Source organism: Trametes versicolor (genome assembly GCF_000271585.1).
Source record: "Trametes versicolor FP-101664 SS1 unplaced genomic scaffold TRAVEscaffold_13, whole genome shotgun sequence".
NCBI lineage: Eukaryota > Fungi > Basidiomycota > Agaricomycetes > Polyporales > Polyporaceae > Trametes > Trametes versicolor.
The window spans coordinates 918450-934511 of record NW_007360333.1 but is presented as its reverse complement, the minus strand read 5'-3'; the positions used below and the strand labels follow the sequence as shown (position 1 = coordinate 934511).

The 16062-nt window shown below is 55.0% G+C and overlaps 5 protein-coding genes across 5 annotated transcripts; 3 read left to right on the top strand and 2 right to left on the bottom strand.

Annotated features, from left to right (window-relative positions):
• Positions 1 to 902: 902 nt before the first annotated feature.
• Positions 903 to 1892, bottom strand: TRAVEDRAFT_24196 (glycoside hydrolase; the record flags this gene model as incomplete). Its single annotated transcript, XM_008045795.1, has 3 exons — positions 903 to 1469; positions 1534 to 1694; positions 1763 to 1892. 3 exons carry the CDS (start codon positions 1890 to 1892, stop codon positions 903 to 905), a joined length of 858 nt encoding a protein of 285 aa, XP_008043986.1.
• Positions 1893 to 6026: 4134 nt separating this feature from the next.
• On the top strand, positions 6027 to 6301 carry TRAVEDRAFT_87799 (uncharacterized protein; the record flags this gene model as incomplete). Its single annotated transcript, XM_008046138.1, has 2 exons — positions 6027 to 6155; positions 6221 to 6301. Coding segments are annotated over 2 exons (210 nt in total), but the record flags the coding sequence as incomplete, so codon positions are not given.
• A 305-nt stretch (positions 6302 to 6606) lies between these two features.
• TRAVEDRAFT_67228 (uncharacterized protein) lies at positions 6607 to 9111 on the bottom strand (the record flags this gene model as incomplete). The annotated part of the gene is made up of 8 exons (XM_008046137.1): positions 6607 to 6731; positions 6768 to 6939; positions 7004 to 7129; positions 7190 to 7399; positions 7455 to 7826; positions 7944 to 8373; positions 8466 to 8781; positions 8847 to 9111. 8 exons carry the CDS (start codon positions 9109 to 9111, stop codon positions 6607 to 6609), a joined length of 2016 nt encoding a protein of 671 aa, XP_008044328.1.
• Positions 9112 to 9457: 346 nt separating this feature from the next.
• On the top strand, positions 9458 to 13012 carry TRAVEDRAFT_40406 (uncharacterized protein; the record flags this gene model as incomplete). Its single annotated transcript, XM_008045889.1, has 9 exons — positions 9458 to 9803; positions 9860 to 10368; positions 10426 to 10627; positions 10686 to 10914; positions 10976 to 11108; positions 11180 to 11355; positions 11410 to 11506; positions 11589 to 12288; positions 12348 to 13012. 9 exons carry the CDS (start codon positions 9458 to 9460, stop codon positions 13010 to 13012), a joined length of 3057 nt encoding a protein of 1018 aa, XP_008044080.1.
• A 1903-nt stretch (positions 13013 to 14915) lies between these two features.
• TRAVEDRAFT_53211 (uncharacterized protein) lies at positions 14916 to 15493 on the top strand (the record flags this gene model as incomplete). Its single annotated transcript, XM_008046136.1, has 2 exons — positions 14916 to 15412; positions 15469 to 15493. 2 exons carry the CDS (start codon positions 14916 to 14918, stop codon positions 15491 to 15493), a joined length of 522 nt encoding a protein of 173 aa, XP_008044327.1.
• Positions 15494 to 16062: the final 569 nt, after the last annotated feature.

Genomic DNA, 16062 nt, shown 5'->3' with positions numbered 1-16062 from the left:
GGTTTGTTCCGCTACCGTGAGGACCAATCCACTCCCGGCGAGTACAGGCTGGATCTCTCGTCGATGGTGCGCACCATAGAAGAAATACTACACGCCAAGCCCGGCAGGGAGATATTGGCATGCAAGGTTTGCTGCGACTTGATCGGTCCCGGGCAGGACCGCATGTATATCGACGCCTACCGGAGAACGCACAATCCGGCGGACCGCACGACTCGTGGGCCGGTGTTTATGGCACTTCACCTCTGTAAAAGGTCGGCACGCTCGCCTCTTGCAGGTCGACTTCCTAGACTGACGACTGATTGTTCGCGCTGTAATTCTATTTTAGGCATAGCCTCTGGGAAGTCCGTGAAGAACATCTGGTTCTGAGCCAATAAGCGGCATACCGTCCCTTGCGCCCCCGATAGACGGCCGGGGGCGTCGACTGCATTAACGCTACGCGAACAAGATATGGCAACCAACAGCTCAATAAGACACGGGATAGGATATATCATCGGACTACCAACACACGAACATGGGTCAGACCGTGGCAAGCGCGAACAAGTGTATTGAACACATCCGTACAACGACCCCTGGCCGGGCGTACTTTTGACACTCTAGATACATATGGAATCAAAAAACAGCTAGTGGATACAACGATGGAGGGAGCGTCTGCTCTTCGATAACGAGAGAAGGGGCATCGAGCCGGCGCCGCGGCCGGGCGGCGATAGGGTACAAGACGCGGGGAAGGAAAGGTAGAGGGCGACGCTATTAGGGGTACGATCCGGGGGTGAGTCAATGCATCTATGTCTATACACCGTCTCCGGGAGGTGCGTGGTGATGAGTGGTGAGAGCGAAGGAAGGGATGTGCAGCAAAGATGGTCGAAAGCGAAGAGAGGAGGAACGAGAGGAAGGGGGAGAGACGCCTAGAGGACGGCGCGCATGACGCGGCTGACGCGGCGCGAGACCGTGGTAGTCGTAGACGAGGTCGCCGACGAAGTGCTCGTCTCGGAGTCGGACGCGGTGGTGGTGGTGTTGCTAGTGGCGACGGAGGTCTTGCCCGAGAGGTTGGAGATGGCCGGGCCGGGGAAGACGTACGAGCCGACAAGGTCGTACACGTCGACAAGAATACCCGCGTCCGAGTCCTTGTACGCGCCAGGGAACGACACGGTCGCGTTCGGCGTGCCGGTCTTGCTGCCCCCGATCTTCAGCTGGGTGCACGACGGGTAGAACTCGGCACCCCCAGAAGTCATCGCCGTGTGCAGCGCGATGATCTCGTGGCGGATGAGGTACTCGCCGGGGGCGATGTTCGACGGGAGCGTCACGGTCGCCGCGGCCCCAGTCAGGAGCGCGGCCTGCGCCCACGTGCCGTCGCTCTGCAGGCCCGCCTGCGCGATCTTGAACCAGCGCGCGCCGGACGAGTTGAAGCTCGTGCAGCTGGCGGTGCCGCAGGACGCCATGTACGTCATGAGCGGGCCGACGTTGTGGAACCACTGCAGGGAAAGCGTGCGGTCAGCCACCGGTTGTGAGGCTGGGAGGCTGGGACGATAGACTTACATTACCACCGGTTATTGCCGACCACTTGAAGCTGACCTTGCTCCCGGGGCTGGCGGTGGCGACCGTCGATGCCTTCTGCGCGTTCTGGCCGCACGAGAGGTACTTGTTCGTCGCGCCCTTGACGGGGCTGACGTCGTCAATCATGCGGATCGCCGACTTGACTAAATGACGGAATAACATCATGAGTATGTGGTGAGCGACGGCCCGTATTGACCCCGAAAGTACTCACCACTGCTGCTGCCGGGGGTATTGCCCTTGTAGGACGTGCCGTCGATCGTGACCTGGCTGACATAGCCGTGGGCCGAGACGAAGGGGAGAAGAGCGAGGACGGAAAGCGCAAAAGTGGCGGCGGCCTTCATATTAGCGAGATAGAATAGCGGTAGAATATGCAAAGCTGTGCAACGAAGGAGAGCGTGAGGGACTGTGCCTGCAGACGGAGAGTGTGTGGAGGGTGGCGGAGGCTTTTATGAGGAGCGGCGGGTAGGGAGGCTGACAAGCCGAGAGAGAGGATGAGGGAAGGGGAGGATGAGGGAGAAGCGACGCGACGACAAGCAAACGCTGAGGTTTTTCGGCCTTCGCACTTAGCTCTTATATCCCCAGGACTCTCGCTTCAACATCGTGGCGTGCACCATGACAAACCGACAGAAATGCGAAGTTTTGCGACACAAGGTTTGAGGGTGCTGCGCCGTCGGAGGTTTGCGCACCGTCACTGTCGTGCATCGCTCTCCAGGATTCTCCCAGCTCCCGGAGCCCCGCCTGCATGTGGGGCGCATCAACACGGCAAAAGCTTCCGCTCCTCCGGGAAAAGAGCTCACCACAAAATTCCGAGCGTCGGGCGCCCATAAACTTGGCCCGACGCGCCTCTTTTGGTAATGCGTCGGCGGGGACAATTTTGCCGCCACCGCCGCGGCCTGGGTTCCCGACGAAAAACGGCCCCGGCCATAGACGCTGCGGAGCGGAGCACCACCGGTGCTCTTTACCTGCGAAGCCCCTCAGAGGCATAGTCGTCGATCAAGCTTGAAGCGTATTCCGGCGGCCCTCCGTTGAGCAAGCCTAGTTCCGAGTCGAGCCTCGTATGAGTAAACGAAACCTTGAAGTACTAGGCAAAGTGAGAACTCGCCAAATTGCACGTGGCCGCTGGTTGCAGATGATACCCCCTTCGTATGCGGAGGATGTTTCACTCACCTCTCTCCCTTTTTTCAGCAGCTTCAAATAACTCGCATGACTGCCTCTCGACCGAATGCAGTTCTTCCGCGGCTGCGATCGATCGACCCCGTTTCGTTATTTCAGAGGTCGATCCAATCTTGTTCCCTATTGGACGGTTACTTCCGCCAATGAGAGGCTTCGCAGTGGTAGGCGTCCACTACGGTCCTGACTTCAATGGACCTCGTCGCTATCGCGAGGCACCACTTCCAGTCCGAGTTGGCCAAGTGCGCACGTTGTAGTTCCGCAAGTTTTCATCGAGGCTCCGTATGTTCACCAGATAACAGCTGGTGGTGAAAGATGCACTTCACGATATTTTTGTCATTCTTTGGCGGCTGAGCAAGTCATCGTGTCGACGTCCATGACTCCTAAAGGCAGGGCTACGGCGTGTCAAGCCGTCAGCGTCGGTGGACGAAAATACGAAGTAACTCAGAATGCAATCTCGACTCTGCTGAGCGACAGCCAGCTCGAATTTTCTGTCGACCGCGGGCGCTGCCAGTGGAGCAGTCGCGACGCGCAGACCACGGGCCAACTTTCGCACGTGGGCATACCAATGTGGAATAGGTACTTAGGGTGCATGTAACCGCGCCGTCGACCCTCCTGCATGGGCGAAGTGGAAGTCAGAGACAGAGGTCGCCACAGTGTTTCACAGTGCCGAGCGGAATATTGGCGCGCGTCGACATCAACTAAACGCATGCTGGCAATCAGGCGCTCAAATCTCCGACGTGCTGTTGCGGCCCACCATCTCTCTGAGTCTCTCGGGGACGACTCGGACGAAGACAAACCAGACGTGACCAGGACAGAATATCTCACTCCCTCAGAGATTCGAGATAACCGCTGCATGATGTTTGCTCCTGCTGAGAAGAGTGCTCTGACTCCAAGACTGGCGATAAAAAAACTTGGTCCGCGCGCTGTACGTTAGCCGCCTCCGAGCATCCTCAATCCGTCGCGCACCAGCCGCGGTCCTTAACTTGTCAGGGCTTGTCGTACGTGCTTTTTACTTGCTTTGACTTGATTGGATGATGAGGTGTGTGATGCTGATATTGTTGCAGAGTAGGTACATGCGCGCCGAGCGTCACAGGTCTCTTAGGGAACTTCGAGTTGCGAATCAGCCAGCCTTGCGATACAAAACCAGCGGTCCGATCCCTCTAATGGACTATGTTCAGTCCGTGATGATTTCGAACCATCTGACCTCGTGTTAGTGATTTTTAATGAATGCCAGAAGAGGGCGCTCCTCACCCACCCGGCTGCCGGATTACCTTTGCTCGCCAGGTCCCTATTATGACAAAGGTGGACTGACCGCTTCCTACTTCCAAGCGTCACTGCTTCTGTTTCTGACAACGCATGTCGCAGGTTCCCGCACTAGTATCCTTTCGGACAATCGTTTCATACAAAACAAGTTACGTTCTTGTACGAATGCTGTTGCGCATATACTCACGGCCGGTATAACGTAGGTACTTCAGTGCGATGCAGTCGGTATCATCTATGGGAGGCGCCGAATTCCATCCCAAGGTGCGCGTCAGTGAAAAAGGCAACAGCGCCGCATGCTGATCAATGCGACGACCTCGGCGGAGAAGTCCATATTTACGCTTCCAGGCGTCCGCGTCAGCTCTGCGCCTCGAGCCATCATCAGATAGAGACCCATTGGCTCTGGCTGACCCAACCGACAAGATCTTTCCTCGCAGAGAATTCCACTCAATCAAATGCTTGCAACGAGGCACTGGCCGGAAGCCACCCGCGCGGACCACGCTCCCCCAAATCACGCCCGTCGATACTCAACTCTCATATCCGATCCGCACGACCAGCGTCGCGGCGGTGCGCGAAGTGTCATTTTGACGGACACCATCGACGCCGACAGAACCTTGCGCGCCGCCTTTCGCTTCCACCCAAGCGTTCGCTTCCACCGCTCAAATTCGAATGTACGGCGGCGGGTGCCAGACACGGGAAAATTCATATGCAGTAATAAACGGACCGTAGCCATACGGTGCAAATTGCCGCTACATAGCAAGGCACGGGTACTGCGGGACAATCATTTGAACCTAACTGTGGCTGATTGTCTCGGTATAGGTACCCTCTTCTCTACTCGAATGGCACTTACAGCGGCGCACGTCCTTGCTCGTCAGCGCTAGTGCCATGGACGGTCTGATCGACGCGAATGTGGGGTGACAGCCCTGCTCTGACGAACAACTTCGGAGCATGGGATGCACTTATCCCAAAACCGTCGGTTCAAATGCGTTCATGTAACCTTCGCGCATTCTCGGTGATCCCAAACGCGCCAGCAATACCGCTGGGCATTACTATAGATTTGAACCGGTGAGTGTACTTCGCTATGACTTTCCCATCTGTGTACACAAGGGTGCATTCAGCTGCGAGAATCGATTCGCTTCTGGGTAGCGGTTATCTGCACCTTAGGGGCAATCGGCGAGCCCACAGACACTCTCGGATTGCACCCTAAGAGGAGATCGTTGCCTCCCGTAGTCGCCCGTTTCTTTCGGCGGGGTGTACTCTGGAAATCTTGAGCCGACGCTGCCGTGTATCGAGCAAATGCACGCGCGCATCGCACTATACAAACTACGCGTTTGAGTATTGGCTTACCGCTATGCTTCGCCGCGGCCGCATTGCCATCTTCTGCTCTTCTCCCCTGTTTTCGTACACGTCCAACATGACGGCTTGTCGGACACCTTCGAAAATGTGAACGGTGGCCGCGGCCGCGTTTACGGGACACAAATGCGCCTATCAAGCCACAGCTAGCGGCGATTACGTCGAAGTGGGGAATGCATGGCACGAAACTCGCTATATGGCAAGGCTCATCACCGATGCGAACGACGCGGTGCTACACGCATGCGTGGCTCTCCGCGGGACGTGTAAAGGATTGGAAACCACGTCAGCACTAGTGTCTAGCCTTACATCGACAATAAATTGCTTTCCTGGTCATGCAGACGCTCTCCTCGAACTAACTTGAAGCTCGAGGACTCTCTACTTAAAGTTGGGGTCAAATCATACGGTCTCCCAATCTCTTCTGCGTGTCGCCGCAGGCCTTTTCCATTGTGCTTCTGCTTATTCGGACTCTTCGCATTATAACGGCATTCTAGCCATGTCAGACAATGTGTGCAACCTGCCTTGGCAGGCGATAGAAAGGCCCAAGGTTAGCCCGCAACCAGAGTCTACCGAGGGGGTCGATCTGGAGTGGTTGCAGGAGACAAAGGCTGTGCGCGAGCTCGAAGTTCGTCATTTTTCACACAGAAAGAGACATACAAAACTCACATGGAATATTTCAGGGGCTGTTGGCGCAGCGCAAGGCTATGCGTACTGAGGAGGAAGAGGCCGAGGCTTGGTCCAAAGCGGCAACGGATCTCAAGACGTATAGCGACAACATGATCCATCGGTGGAATAAGGAGATTGACGTATATCTCGTCTTCGTACGTGTATCTTTGTGTATATATTGCTACTACTGGCATTATCCTGATACCACCGACATGCACAGGCCGCATTGTTCTCTGCTATCCTCACCACCTTCAACGTGGAGTCCTATAAGCTTCTCCAGTCGTCTCCTCCCGATAACACCGTCATTGCATCAGTAAAATGCGCACCCGTCTTTGTGGTCCTGTGCAGGGACAGTAAGATCAATAAGACATAAGAAGCAGGGTTCCTATGTAGGTTATGTCCCTCATCCTGAACAGGATGGTGTTCCCATGGAAGATGTGGGATCTTGTGCCAAGATCATAAGATGTGCCGGGAAGATGGGCGCGAAAGACACAATGCAGCAGTCCAGTATATCTTAGAAGTTCATGCAGAAGACAGCGGAGTAGGACGAAGGAATGATGTGATTGTAGGTCGGTGTTGTACCGTTGCTACTGCTACTGCTACTAGCTAGTCGTCGATGAGCATCAAACTGTCCTCCTCCTCGACCGCACTCGTGCCAGGCCCCTCAGCAGCGCCCACTGCACGCTTCTTACCCCGACGCTTCTTCTCCAACTCGACGCGCTCTCGTAGGACTGCATAGGCGCTTTCGTAGATACTTGTCCACTCACTGTCCTTGAGGTTCTTGACAACGCTGAGAATGCGCGTCATCCTCCGATCCCAGACGTTCCGGCCCTCCTGGAAAATGATCCTGTCGCCGTAGTTGTCCTCCGAAAACCAGCCGAGCCGGCCCTTGGGTGGCGCGAACTCGCCGGTTGTATAATGACTGAGTACGTGGGTCACCTGTCAGTGTCAAAATCAAGTGAGCGTCGAGATCACTCGGGGACGTTGAAATAAAAAGACTTACCGCAAGTACGGACATCGTGAGTGCGCCCTCGGAAAACTCCTGCGTACGCTCTCCCGGATCGACCATCTGGAGCTCGGAGATATGGTACGCAAACGTCCCAATGATTAAGTCGCTCTGCAAACGTCCCTGTTTTGCCGCAAGCGCCTTGTCAGCATCGTAGTAGAATAGAAGGAACAATATACGAACCTCGGGCTTGCCGGTATCCTTCTGCTCCCATACATGCCAGTAGAATGGTGCCTTCTTCTGTCGGTCTCCCAGAAGGAACTCGGCATACGCGCCTATCTGCTCCGGACCCGTAAGAACGGCCGCATTGTCCGGATCGCGGACGATCTCCTCGAACGTCTCCAGAGCGGTCGCACCAAACTTGCTATGCCAGTCATCGATACGATAGTGTATCTATAAGGTCGGAAATGGGATCAGAGCATGTCCTGAAGAAGAAGTACTGACGTACCAGACGAAAGCAATCATCGCCTTCTTCGAGCGGGTTCTGGGTGCTAAGCTGCTCACCGAACGCCTTGCGATGCAGCAGACGGAGCTCCGAGAGCGTGATCTCCTGCCATGGGGACACTGTGCCCAGAAATTGACGAACCAGAGGGACGAACCGAGAATTGAATGGCTCGTGCATGACGCGCGGGAGATCCGAGATCTTGGATTTAGGGCGCTTGCCACTGCCGCGGACAGCGCGTTTGGACTTCTGCGGCGCAAGTCCTCCGTCTGCGACATCTTCAATAGGGCGCGTCGAAGTTTGAGCGGTAGCTTTGCCTGCGGTCTTTGTGCCTGGCGTGATAGTGGTGCGTGGAATCACCCTCGTGAGGATGGAGCCCTGCCAAAAGAATGACAATGAGTACAATGTGCTAGCCAGGCTGTACGTCGCCCCGGCGAGCCACCGCAAGCGGCAAGAATGATGCGATAGCGCTGCACAGTGCGACATGCAACATACCTTGGCTTGAGTCTCGACAGCCTGACCTAAGACGGCTCGTCTCTGCTCGCCGGCCTTTCCCGAATGCAATTCGAGTACTGATGTGTTCGTACGCTCACGGTAGTGCAATTGGGTGGAGGGACGGATGTCATCATCGTCATCGTGTTGCTGGTCGTGATCGGGTGCGTTGTTGATGTCGATTCCTGAGCCCGGAAGGAAGCACTCATCTTCTTTCTCGCTAGCGATAGTGTCGACGTCGCTGCTTGAAGGCGCAGCTGATGCGGTGCTAGAGACAGAGGATGAGCGCCTCGAATCTCCCGTAGTGGGTATGTTGACATGGGAAGGTGAATGTTGGCGGCCACGGTTCCCCGACTTCACGACGCTCTCCCAGTTCGGTACCAGTGCCGTTTGAGCCTGAACAGTCTTTGCTTTCTTGGGGGCAGATTGTACTCTGGAAAGATATAAGAGAGCATAGTATGATACAGAACAAGGCGATCAGGCCTCAGGAAGGAAGTGATATTGGTTGAGCTGAGAACTACTCACGGTGCAGCCGCGCCTACTGTCTGCTTCCTTTTTCCCACCCCGACCGTTGACTGCGACTGCGCCAGCGCATGCGTTGCTTCCTTTGCTGCGTTTACTTCTGCACGGCCGACCCTCGCTAGGTTCTTGATGCTTGCAGCCAGGGTAAGTTGAGGTGTGCTCTCGACTTCACTGTCTGACGCCCCTAGAGCTTCAGCTGACTCGCTGTCTTGATACTCGTCTTCGCTCAGGTCGATGACCGGTTGATCCTCGTCCTCAAGTTCATCGACTTCGGCCTCCTCATATCCTTCCGAGTACTCAGGTGCGCTCTCAATCGTCTCTACATCCACAATGATCTAACCTGAGCATGGTAGTGGACAGAGATCGTCATTCAATGAATCTTACCTGGCTCTGCGGCCACAGGTTTAGGCCTGCCCTTGAAGGGAGGAAGCTTCACGGTGAGTTTGGTGCTTGTTCTTCCAGATTGCTGAGCAGGGGAGTCATCGTGCTGAGGAGCCTTACAGATCTCAACGGCCTCTCCGGAGGCTTCCTCTATTGCAGCAGCACGTGCAACCGCCTCTGCCTGCTTTGCTTGCGCCTCCAGGATCTCTTTCTCCTTCTCTGCCTTCTCCTCGGCGACCGCTTCGTGGCTTCTTTTAGGACGTGGCATGTCGGGCGCACCTACAACTCGACCGCGGTTCGAAGACCGTGTCCGCAGCGCAGGTGGAAGCTCAAGCGGCGTCCTTGGCATCGTGAGGTGTCGAGCGCAGGGAAGACAACAGTGGCAGACGTCTGTTGACAGACAGAAGTGAGAGGTGATGGTTTCGATTTGCTGGCACCGCATGGCGAGGCTTAGCCTTCAACTTCAAGTGCAGGTTTAGAGTTCCGCCGATGACTCCGCGAGTCCGCCGCAACAGGCATCGCAGATTGGCTCTTCGTAAGTCTCCCATCAGTCTACCGCTCTGCTCTCAAAGACTTACCTGCTGCACCACCTCAGCCCCGGACACTTTCGAGCCATGCCTAAGAGCAAGATCTACCGCTTCCGCCCTCGTACACTTGTTTGCCCGCACGCGTCCGCCACCGGTTGCAAACAGCTCTTCTCTGACCGCTCAGGGCTCACTAGACATGTCAACTCCGCTCATCGTCGACCACCATCTACGCTGCCGCGCGGTGATGATGCGATTGCGGCGCCAGCACGGAACGATTTGGACAGTGCAGTAGATGGTCTTCCGCCAGCATTCGCCGGTATGTTTTCACCGGACGAGGATGCGGAGATTGCCCGACCACCTCAAGGGGACGCTGCACCAAGCGGCTGCACTCAGACTGGCAAGGAGCGGGTAGAATACCATCCATACCTCAATGGTGCGTTCAGTCACCGCCGTCCGAGCCGCTATTACTTCACGCTCACCTGATCATAGGTTGCATATGTGACAAGGATGGCAACTTCCTTCCTGACGGGACTGCTGCATCCCCGCCTCCCGAGAGGAATCCCCACGACTTCAGCCCATTCAACAGTCGCATCGACTTCGAGATCGCCGATTTCCTCTATCGGCGCGCAGAGATGTCCGGTGGCAAGATCGACGAGCTCATGCAGCTATGGGCATGTACGCTGCCGGAAGATCTCGATCCCCCTTTTGCGAACCACCGCCACCTCTACGACACGATTGACGCGTCCTCTCAGGGAGAAGTTCCGTGGCAGAGCTTCTCTGTCACTTACAATGGTGACATTCCAAATGGCGCTATGCCGTCGTGGATGGTGCGCGAATACGACGTCTGGTTCCGTGATCCCCGGCAAGTTCTCCGCAATCAGATCGGAAATCCTGACTTCTCCGGGGCATACGATCACACCCCGAAGCGCGTTTTTCTTGCCAACGGACAGCGCCAGTACAAGGATTTTATGTCAGGCGACTGGGCTTGGAATCAGGCGGTATGTGACCGCTTCGCAATGTTTGGTGCGAGCCGCTTGCTAAGTATCTTGTTGTAGGACATTCTTGCTCAAGACCCGGGCATGCACGGGGCTGCGCTATGTGCGACGATCCTCGGAAGTGACAAGACAACGGTTTCTGTTGCGACGGGACAGAATGAGTATTACCCATTATATGCGTCGAACGGCGGGATCACAAATAGTATGCGTCGCGCTCACCGCAACGGGATCACTCTGATTGGTTTCCTTGCTATCCCGAAGAGTGCGTTTTATGAGTAGTGCCGACAATGGGTCTATACTAACGATCAACGTCCTGACAGCTGATCGACAGTACCAGAACAGTGTCACATTCCGCAAGTTCCGCAAGGAGCTCTTCCACACGTCCCTCCGCTTCATCCTTCAGTCTCTTCGCGATGCTATGACGGACTACGAGGTTGTGAGATGTGCAGACGGACACTACCGGCGTATTGTGTTTTCACTTGGACCCTACATTGCGGATTATCCGGAACAAGTACTGTTGTCCTGTGTGGTACAAGGATGGTGTCCTCGGTACGCTGCACTAGACCGGTCATACCAGGAGCTTTAAACATTCTAACTTTAACTTCTGCAGATGTATTGCACCGCCGACAGATCTGGATACCGAGCAAGCTCCACGCCGGTCGCATTCACATACTGAAGCCCTCCTGGAAGGGTTACATCCAAAAATGTTATGGGACGACTACGGAATAGTCCCAGATCTAATGGTGTGTACTTTGCGCCTTCTCTTGATCTTTGTCTGTGCTAAATGATTGATGGTGAACGTTTGAACGGGCAGCCCTTTACCGCGGACTTCCCTCGCGCGGACATCCATGAGTTGCTGTCGCCTGATCTCCTGCATCAGGTAATTAAGGGGACGTTCAAGGATCATCTGGTCACCTGGGTTGAGGAGTACTTAATCCAAGTCCACGGGAAGACGGGTGCGGCTACAATCATGGCGGACATTGATCGACGGCAAGTACTTCGGTTATGATGTCAATGATCATATAATTGACAAGATCCCCTCAGAATCGCAGCGGTTCCGAGCTTTCCTGGGTTGCGAAGGTTTCCGGAGGGCCGTGGATTCAAACAGTGGACAGGCGATGACTCGAAAGCCCTCATGAAGGTACGCATGCCCGAGTACTTACTCATACTCTCTGAGAACCCGGACGGCTTCAGCTTACGCACCTTTGATCTCTTTGCCGCAGGTTTTCCTCCCTGCCATAGCCGGTCATGTCCCGGCGCAGATGGTACGCGCTCTGAGCGCGTTCTTGGAGTTTTGCTATCTGGTGCGACGCGACACAATCAATGAGGACACGCTCGCCGCCATCGACGAAGCTCTGGCATGCTTCCACCGCGAGCGCGTCATCTTTGAGACGGTTGGGGTCCGTCCAGATGGTATCTCGCTTCCTCGACAACATGCTCTCAAACACTACCGACGTCTCATTCAGCTCTTCGGCTCTCCAAATGGTGTGTGCTCGTCGATGATGGAGGCCAAGCATATCACAGCCGTCAAGAAACCTTACCGTCGCTCTAGTCGGCACCAAGCACTCGGGCAAATTATCAAAATCAACCAGCGACTCGACAAGCTGGCGGCAATCCGCGTTGATTTCACAGCTCGTGGGATGCTCCAAGGGCCCTGTCCGCGCCTGCCACACTTCATGAACCCGCACTCGGAGATGCACGGACTCGACGAACAGGCCCCTTCGTGCCGCAGCAATGCCGCTCCTGTTCTAGTCGATGACGAAGAAGGCATTGCACCGCCTGACCACGATCAGCCTGGGGATCCTGTGCCACCAGTCGATGAACGCGAAGGCGATGACGACCATCCCCCGGACGCTGGGACTGATGCATCGGACAACTCGGACATCAATGTGATGGCCGAAGTTGTACTCTCCAAACGATCAAGTAAGTCTTTTATTTCTGCTGGGTGCTTTTACGCCTCGCGTACTCATGTTCTGTATTAGTTCCAGGCTTTCCAAAACAGGCGTTGGAGCTTGGCGAAGCCATCGGGTTTGGCATGCTGCCAGACTTGATACGGTTCTTCCTCTACGATCAACTCTCACCAAATTCCGACGTTTCGGGAGCTGACGCCGGCCTCCTCCGCTGTCCAGTGTTCAACGGCAACATATCTGTATATCCTTCAGCGATTGCGACATACTATGCGCCAAGTGATCCCTCCGGCCAGCGTGGGATGCACCACGAACGCATCCGCTCGGTCGCCTCGTGGCGAGGCGGCCCGCCCCGACGCGACTGTGTTTTTGTTGCCAACACGGATTCCGACGCCCCAGGCTTCCGTGGTCTACTGGTTGCACGAGTACATCTGTTCTTTGCATTCACATTTCAGGAAGTTCGGTACCCATGTGCCCTCATCTCGTGGTTCTCCATTGTCGGTGACGAGCCCGATCATGACACCGGTATGTGGATGGTTGAACCGGACCTCGATATCCACGACCAGCCTCTCATGGCGGTCATCCACCTGGACGCTATCATCAGAGGAGCTCACCTGATCGGGTTTGCAGGTGATGGACATCTCCCGACGGGCATCGGTCCCGAGCACTCGCTCGATATATTCCGCACATTCTATGTAAATAAATACGCAGATCATCACTCTCATGAAATCGCATTTTGACCAGCTTCAGACCCTCAGGCTCACGATGGTACGCGGCGATGAAAACACTTGCTCGCTCTTTGAATAAGTAAGCGCCCATATAAGCGGGCAGGAGAAGACCTCCTGTGACGGTCGAGGCATTAATTAGCAAGAGAAAAGAGCGACATATCAACATTCTTTGTATACTGAAATATCATATCCCGCAATACAATCGCTCTGCACGTTCAAATTCAATGCACCGTTTGAGTATCTACTTAGGGTAGAAAAGCGCCCATTGCACTCGACTCGAGCCTATATGCCAGTGCACCCATCTCTGATCTTTTGCATTGAGCCATCTTTTTCGTCTTCTTAGAGTGAACCCTGCAGCCATTTTCTCAAGACGGTTTGCAGGGCACTGTAAGACACTCCCAGGATGGATGGTGTAGGTCCAAGATCACTCCAGAGACCCAAGACTACAAAAGACACTCAAGACGGGTCCGCATTTTACTGATGTGCCTTGGAACGTGTATCTATGCAACTGCAGAGTTTCACCATCTCTCCGCCATTTGTCAACGCCACAGCGATAAACCCCTCCCTCTCCGATGTGTTGTCGACTCTCCTCGGCACGACTTCTCCCACGCCGGAGTATGCGGTGAAGCTGAACACCCTGTGGTTCTCCGGTCTCATCCTCAGCCTGACCTCCACCGTCATTGGTATCCTAGCGAAGCAATGGATGGGCGAGTACGGAAACGGGTTGTCGGGGACCTCTCGCGGAGCTGCTCGACTGCGGCAATATCGGCTGAACAACCTGCTCAAGTGGCGCATTGGTCACATCATCGCTCTTATCCCAATACTCCTCCTCATCTCCCTAGCGCTTTTCCTTGCAGGGCTCCTTGTCCTCGTTTGGGAACTCCATCCCATCGTGGCGCGCGTCGCTTCGGCTTTGGTCGCTGTCGTGGCCTTTTTAGCGATCTCCGTCACTCTGTTGCCATTGTGTGTGAGTGGTTGCGCCTACATGTCCCCGCAAACACGACCCCTGCTCTTTCTATGGCCGCGTGCGATACGCCCCCTCCTTCGGCTGGTGCTCTTACCCATTACCCCGAGTCTTCCCTGGATTACAGGGGCCATTCTCCGGATAGTCCCCGGTGGAAGGCGTCTCAAGAATAAGGCAACAGTGAAGGCGTGGCTTCGAGGGCAATTCCCGTGGACTTCGAAAAGTCGTACCACCTGGCGCGGTCGCGAGCGAACCATTGTCAACCAGCGCAGAGATACACTCGACATCGACATGCTAATCCAGTGGTACGACTCGACGCTGAACAACAATGCGGTCTCTTCCGCAACCATCTGCCTACTTGCCAAAGATTCCGACTTCGTCCTCGACTACTACGTTCGCCTCGACAAGGCCGTAACCAAGCACTTCGAGGCGAGGAACATCTCTCCCATCAGCCCTGTAAACGACTTGCTGGTTTGGCAAGTCCTCCTTTGCGCGTTGAGCGTGGGCGACATGGAGCTCTTGCGAGACACCCGTCAACACTCGATCCCTCCCGCTCGTCTCTCGGATTATCTTCACCCGACCACTTATGCAGAATGGGCATTCAGGGCTGGTGTTGAAGATTGGGAGAGATTGGCTGGAAGTGATCAAGATAAAGCGGGTTCCGTATCGCGTGCCCCCCTCGAGAAGCTGCAGGAGGAAGTACAGCGTTACTACACCAAAAGCTTGCAGGGTGGTAAGAAGACCACTGGCCAAGCAGAGAAATATGACCCCTCCCTCGACGGTGCGTCCTAGCAGTACATTGAATGAGTTTGCAACCGTATGTTTACAAGAGAACGACTAGATACCTTGGCTGATCAGATACCGGAAGACATCGCTTTGCTACAACGACATATGACCAGATGCTTGGGTTTCGCCAATACAACGCATGAAGCTCTTCGCGCTTCCGGCCACATGACCCATTACCACTACTCCGTAGCTCTCCTCAACTACCTGCGCAGCGCCGACCAATACCTCTACCGCGCAGCCGCTTACATGCAGCCGGACCCTTCGGCGAGCACGACTTCCGCAGCAAACTTCAATACCGGTGCCAACCTGCTCAAGGTCCTCCAGGAATTGTACATGGTGATTTTTGACGATCTCTTCGAAGTGCGTGGTCGGGAAGACATACGATATGGCTGTAGCGACTACCTCAACCTCCTATGCAACATCATAAACACCTTCAACACCCGCCACGATATCCTCTATTATTTCCTCGTGAAGTCTTCCTGGGACCTTCCCGAACTGATTTACCGTGCTCGTTTCGACGACCTCCGTCTGCGCCTGGTCAAGGAGAAAGAGAAGAACGGGGAGTTCTCCTCACTCATCGGTTCACGTCTCAGGTACCGGGAAACCAACACGACTTCCAATAACTTGAAGGTCACCATGGACCGCTACATAAACCTCTGCGAGTATGTCAGTTTCTGCACACACCCAGATATGAGTTAACACGTAGTCGTCACGACAGAGCTGCCGCCGCTAAGGCTGCGTAGGAGCCCCCGAATCCATCGTCTCTTCCACCCGGTTCCGAGTAGACGTCCAGAGGTCAAGCTTTATGCGGCAAAGCTGCCCCTTCGAAGGTAAGTGCGACACTCAAATACACTTAACCGGCCCTAATTCCTCTCTTTAGGTCTTAGACGCTCGTCGCTCTCTGTTGCCCTCATCTCTCCGCTCTCCACCTGCTTCTTGTTTTTATATGTATCACTTCTCGACCCGTCGGCTCTGCCAGTATCCCTTTCGCACCATTCGCTCCTCCCCTTCCCTCACTTCGGTCGTTACGAATCCGTATTCTTGTATTTCAATTTCTTAGAATCTCTGTATATGCCCAAACCTCCCTCGCCGCACGACGTTTTCTTGCCTATCTATAATCCGAGTTTTCGCTTCCCCACACGATTCAAGTTCATCGACGGCGGCCCCAAGCGTTTGCTTCGACACTCCTTATGCGGTTCGCGCAGCGTGCTGCAAGTGCCGGTCAACAGTACTAGTCCTGCCTCGTCCCGCTCTGTGCTTGTGTACTATCTGCTGAGCACCGGGCGGTGGCTCGCGAAGCCCGTGCGATATA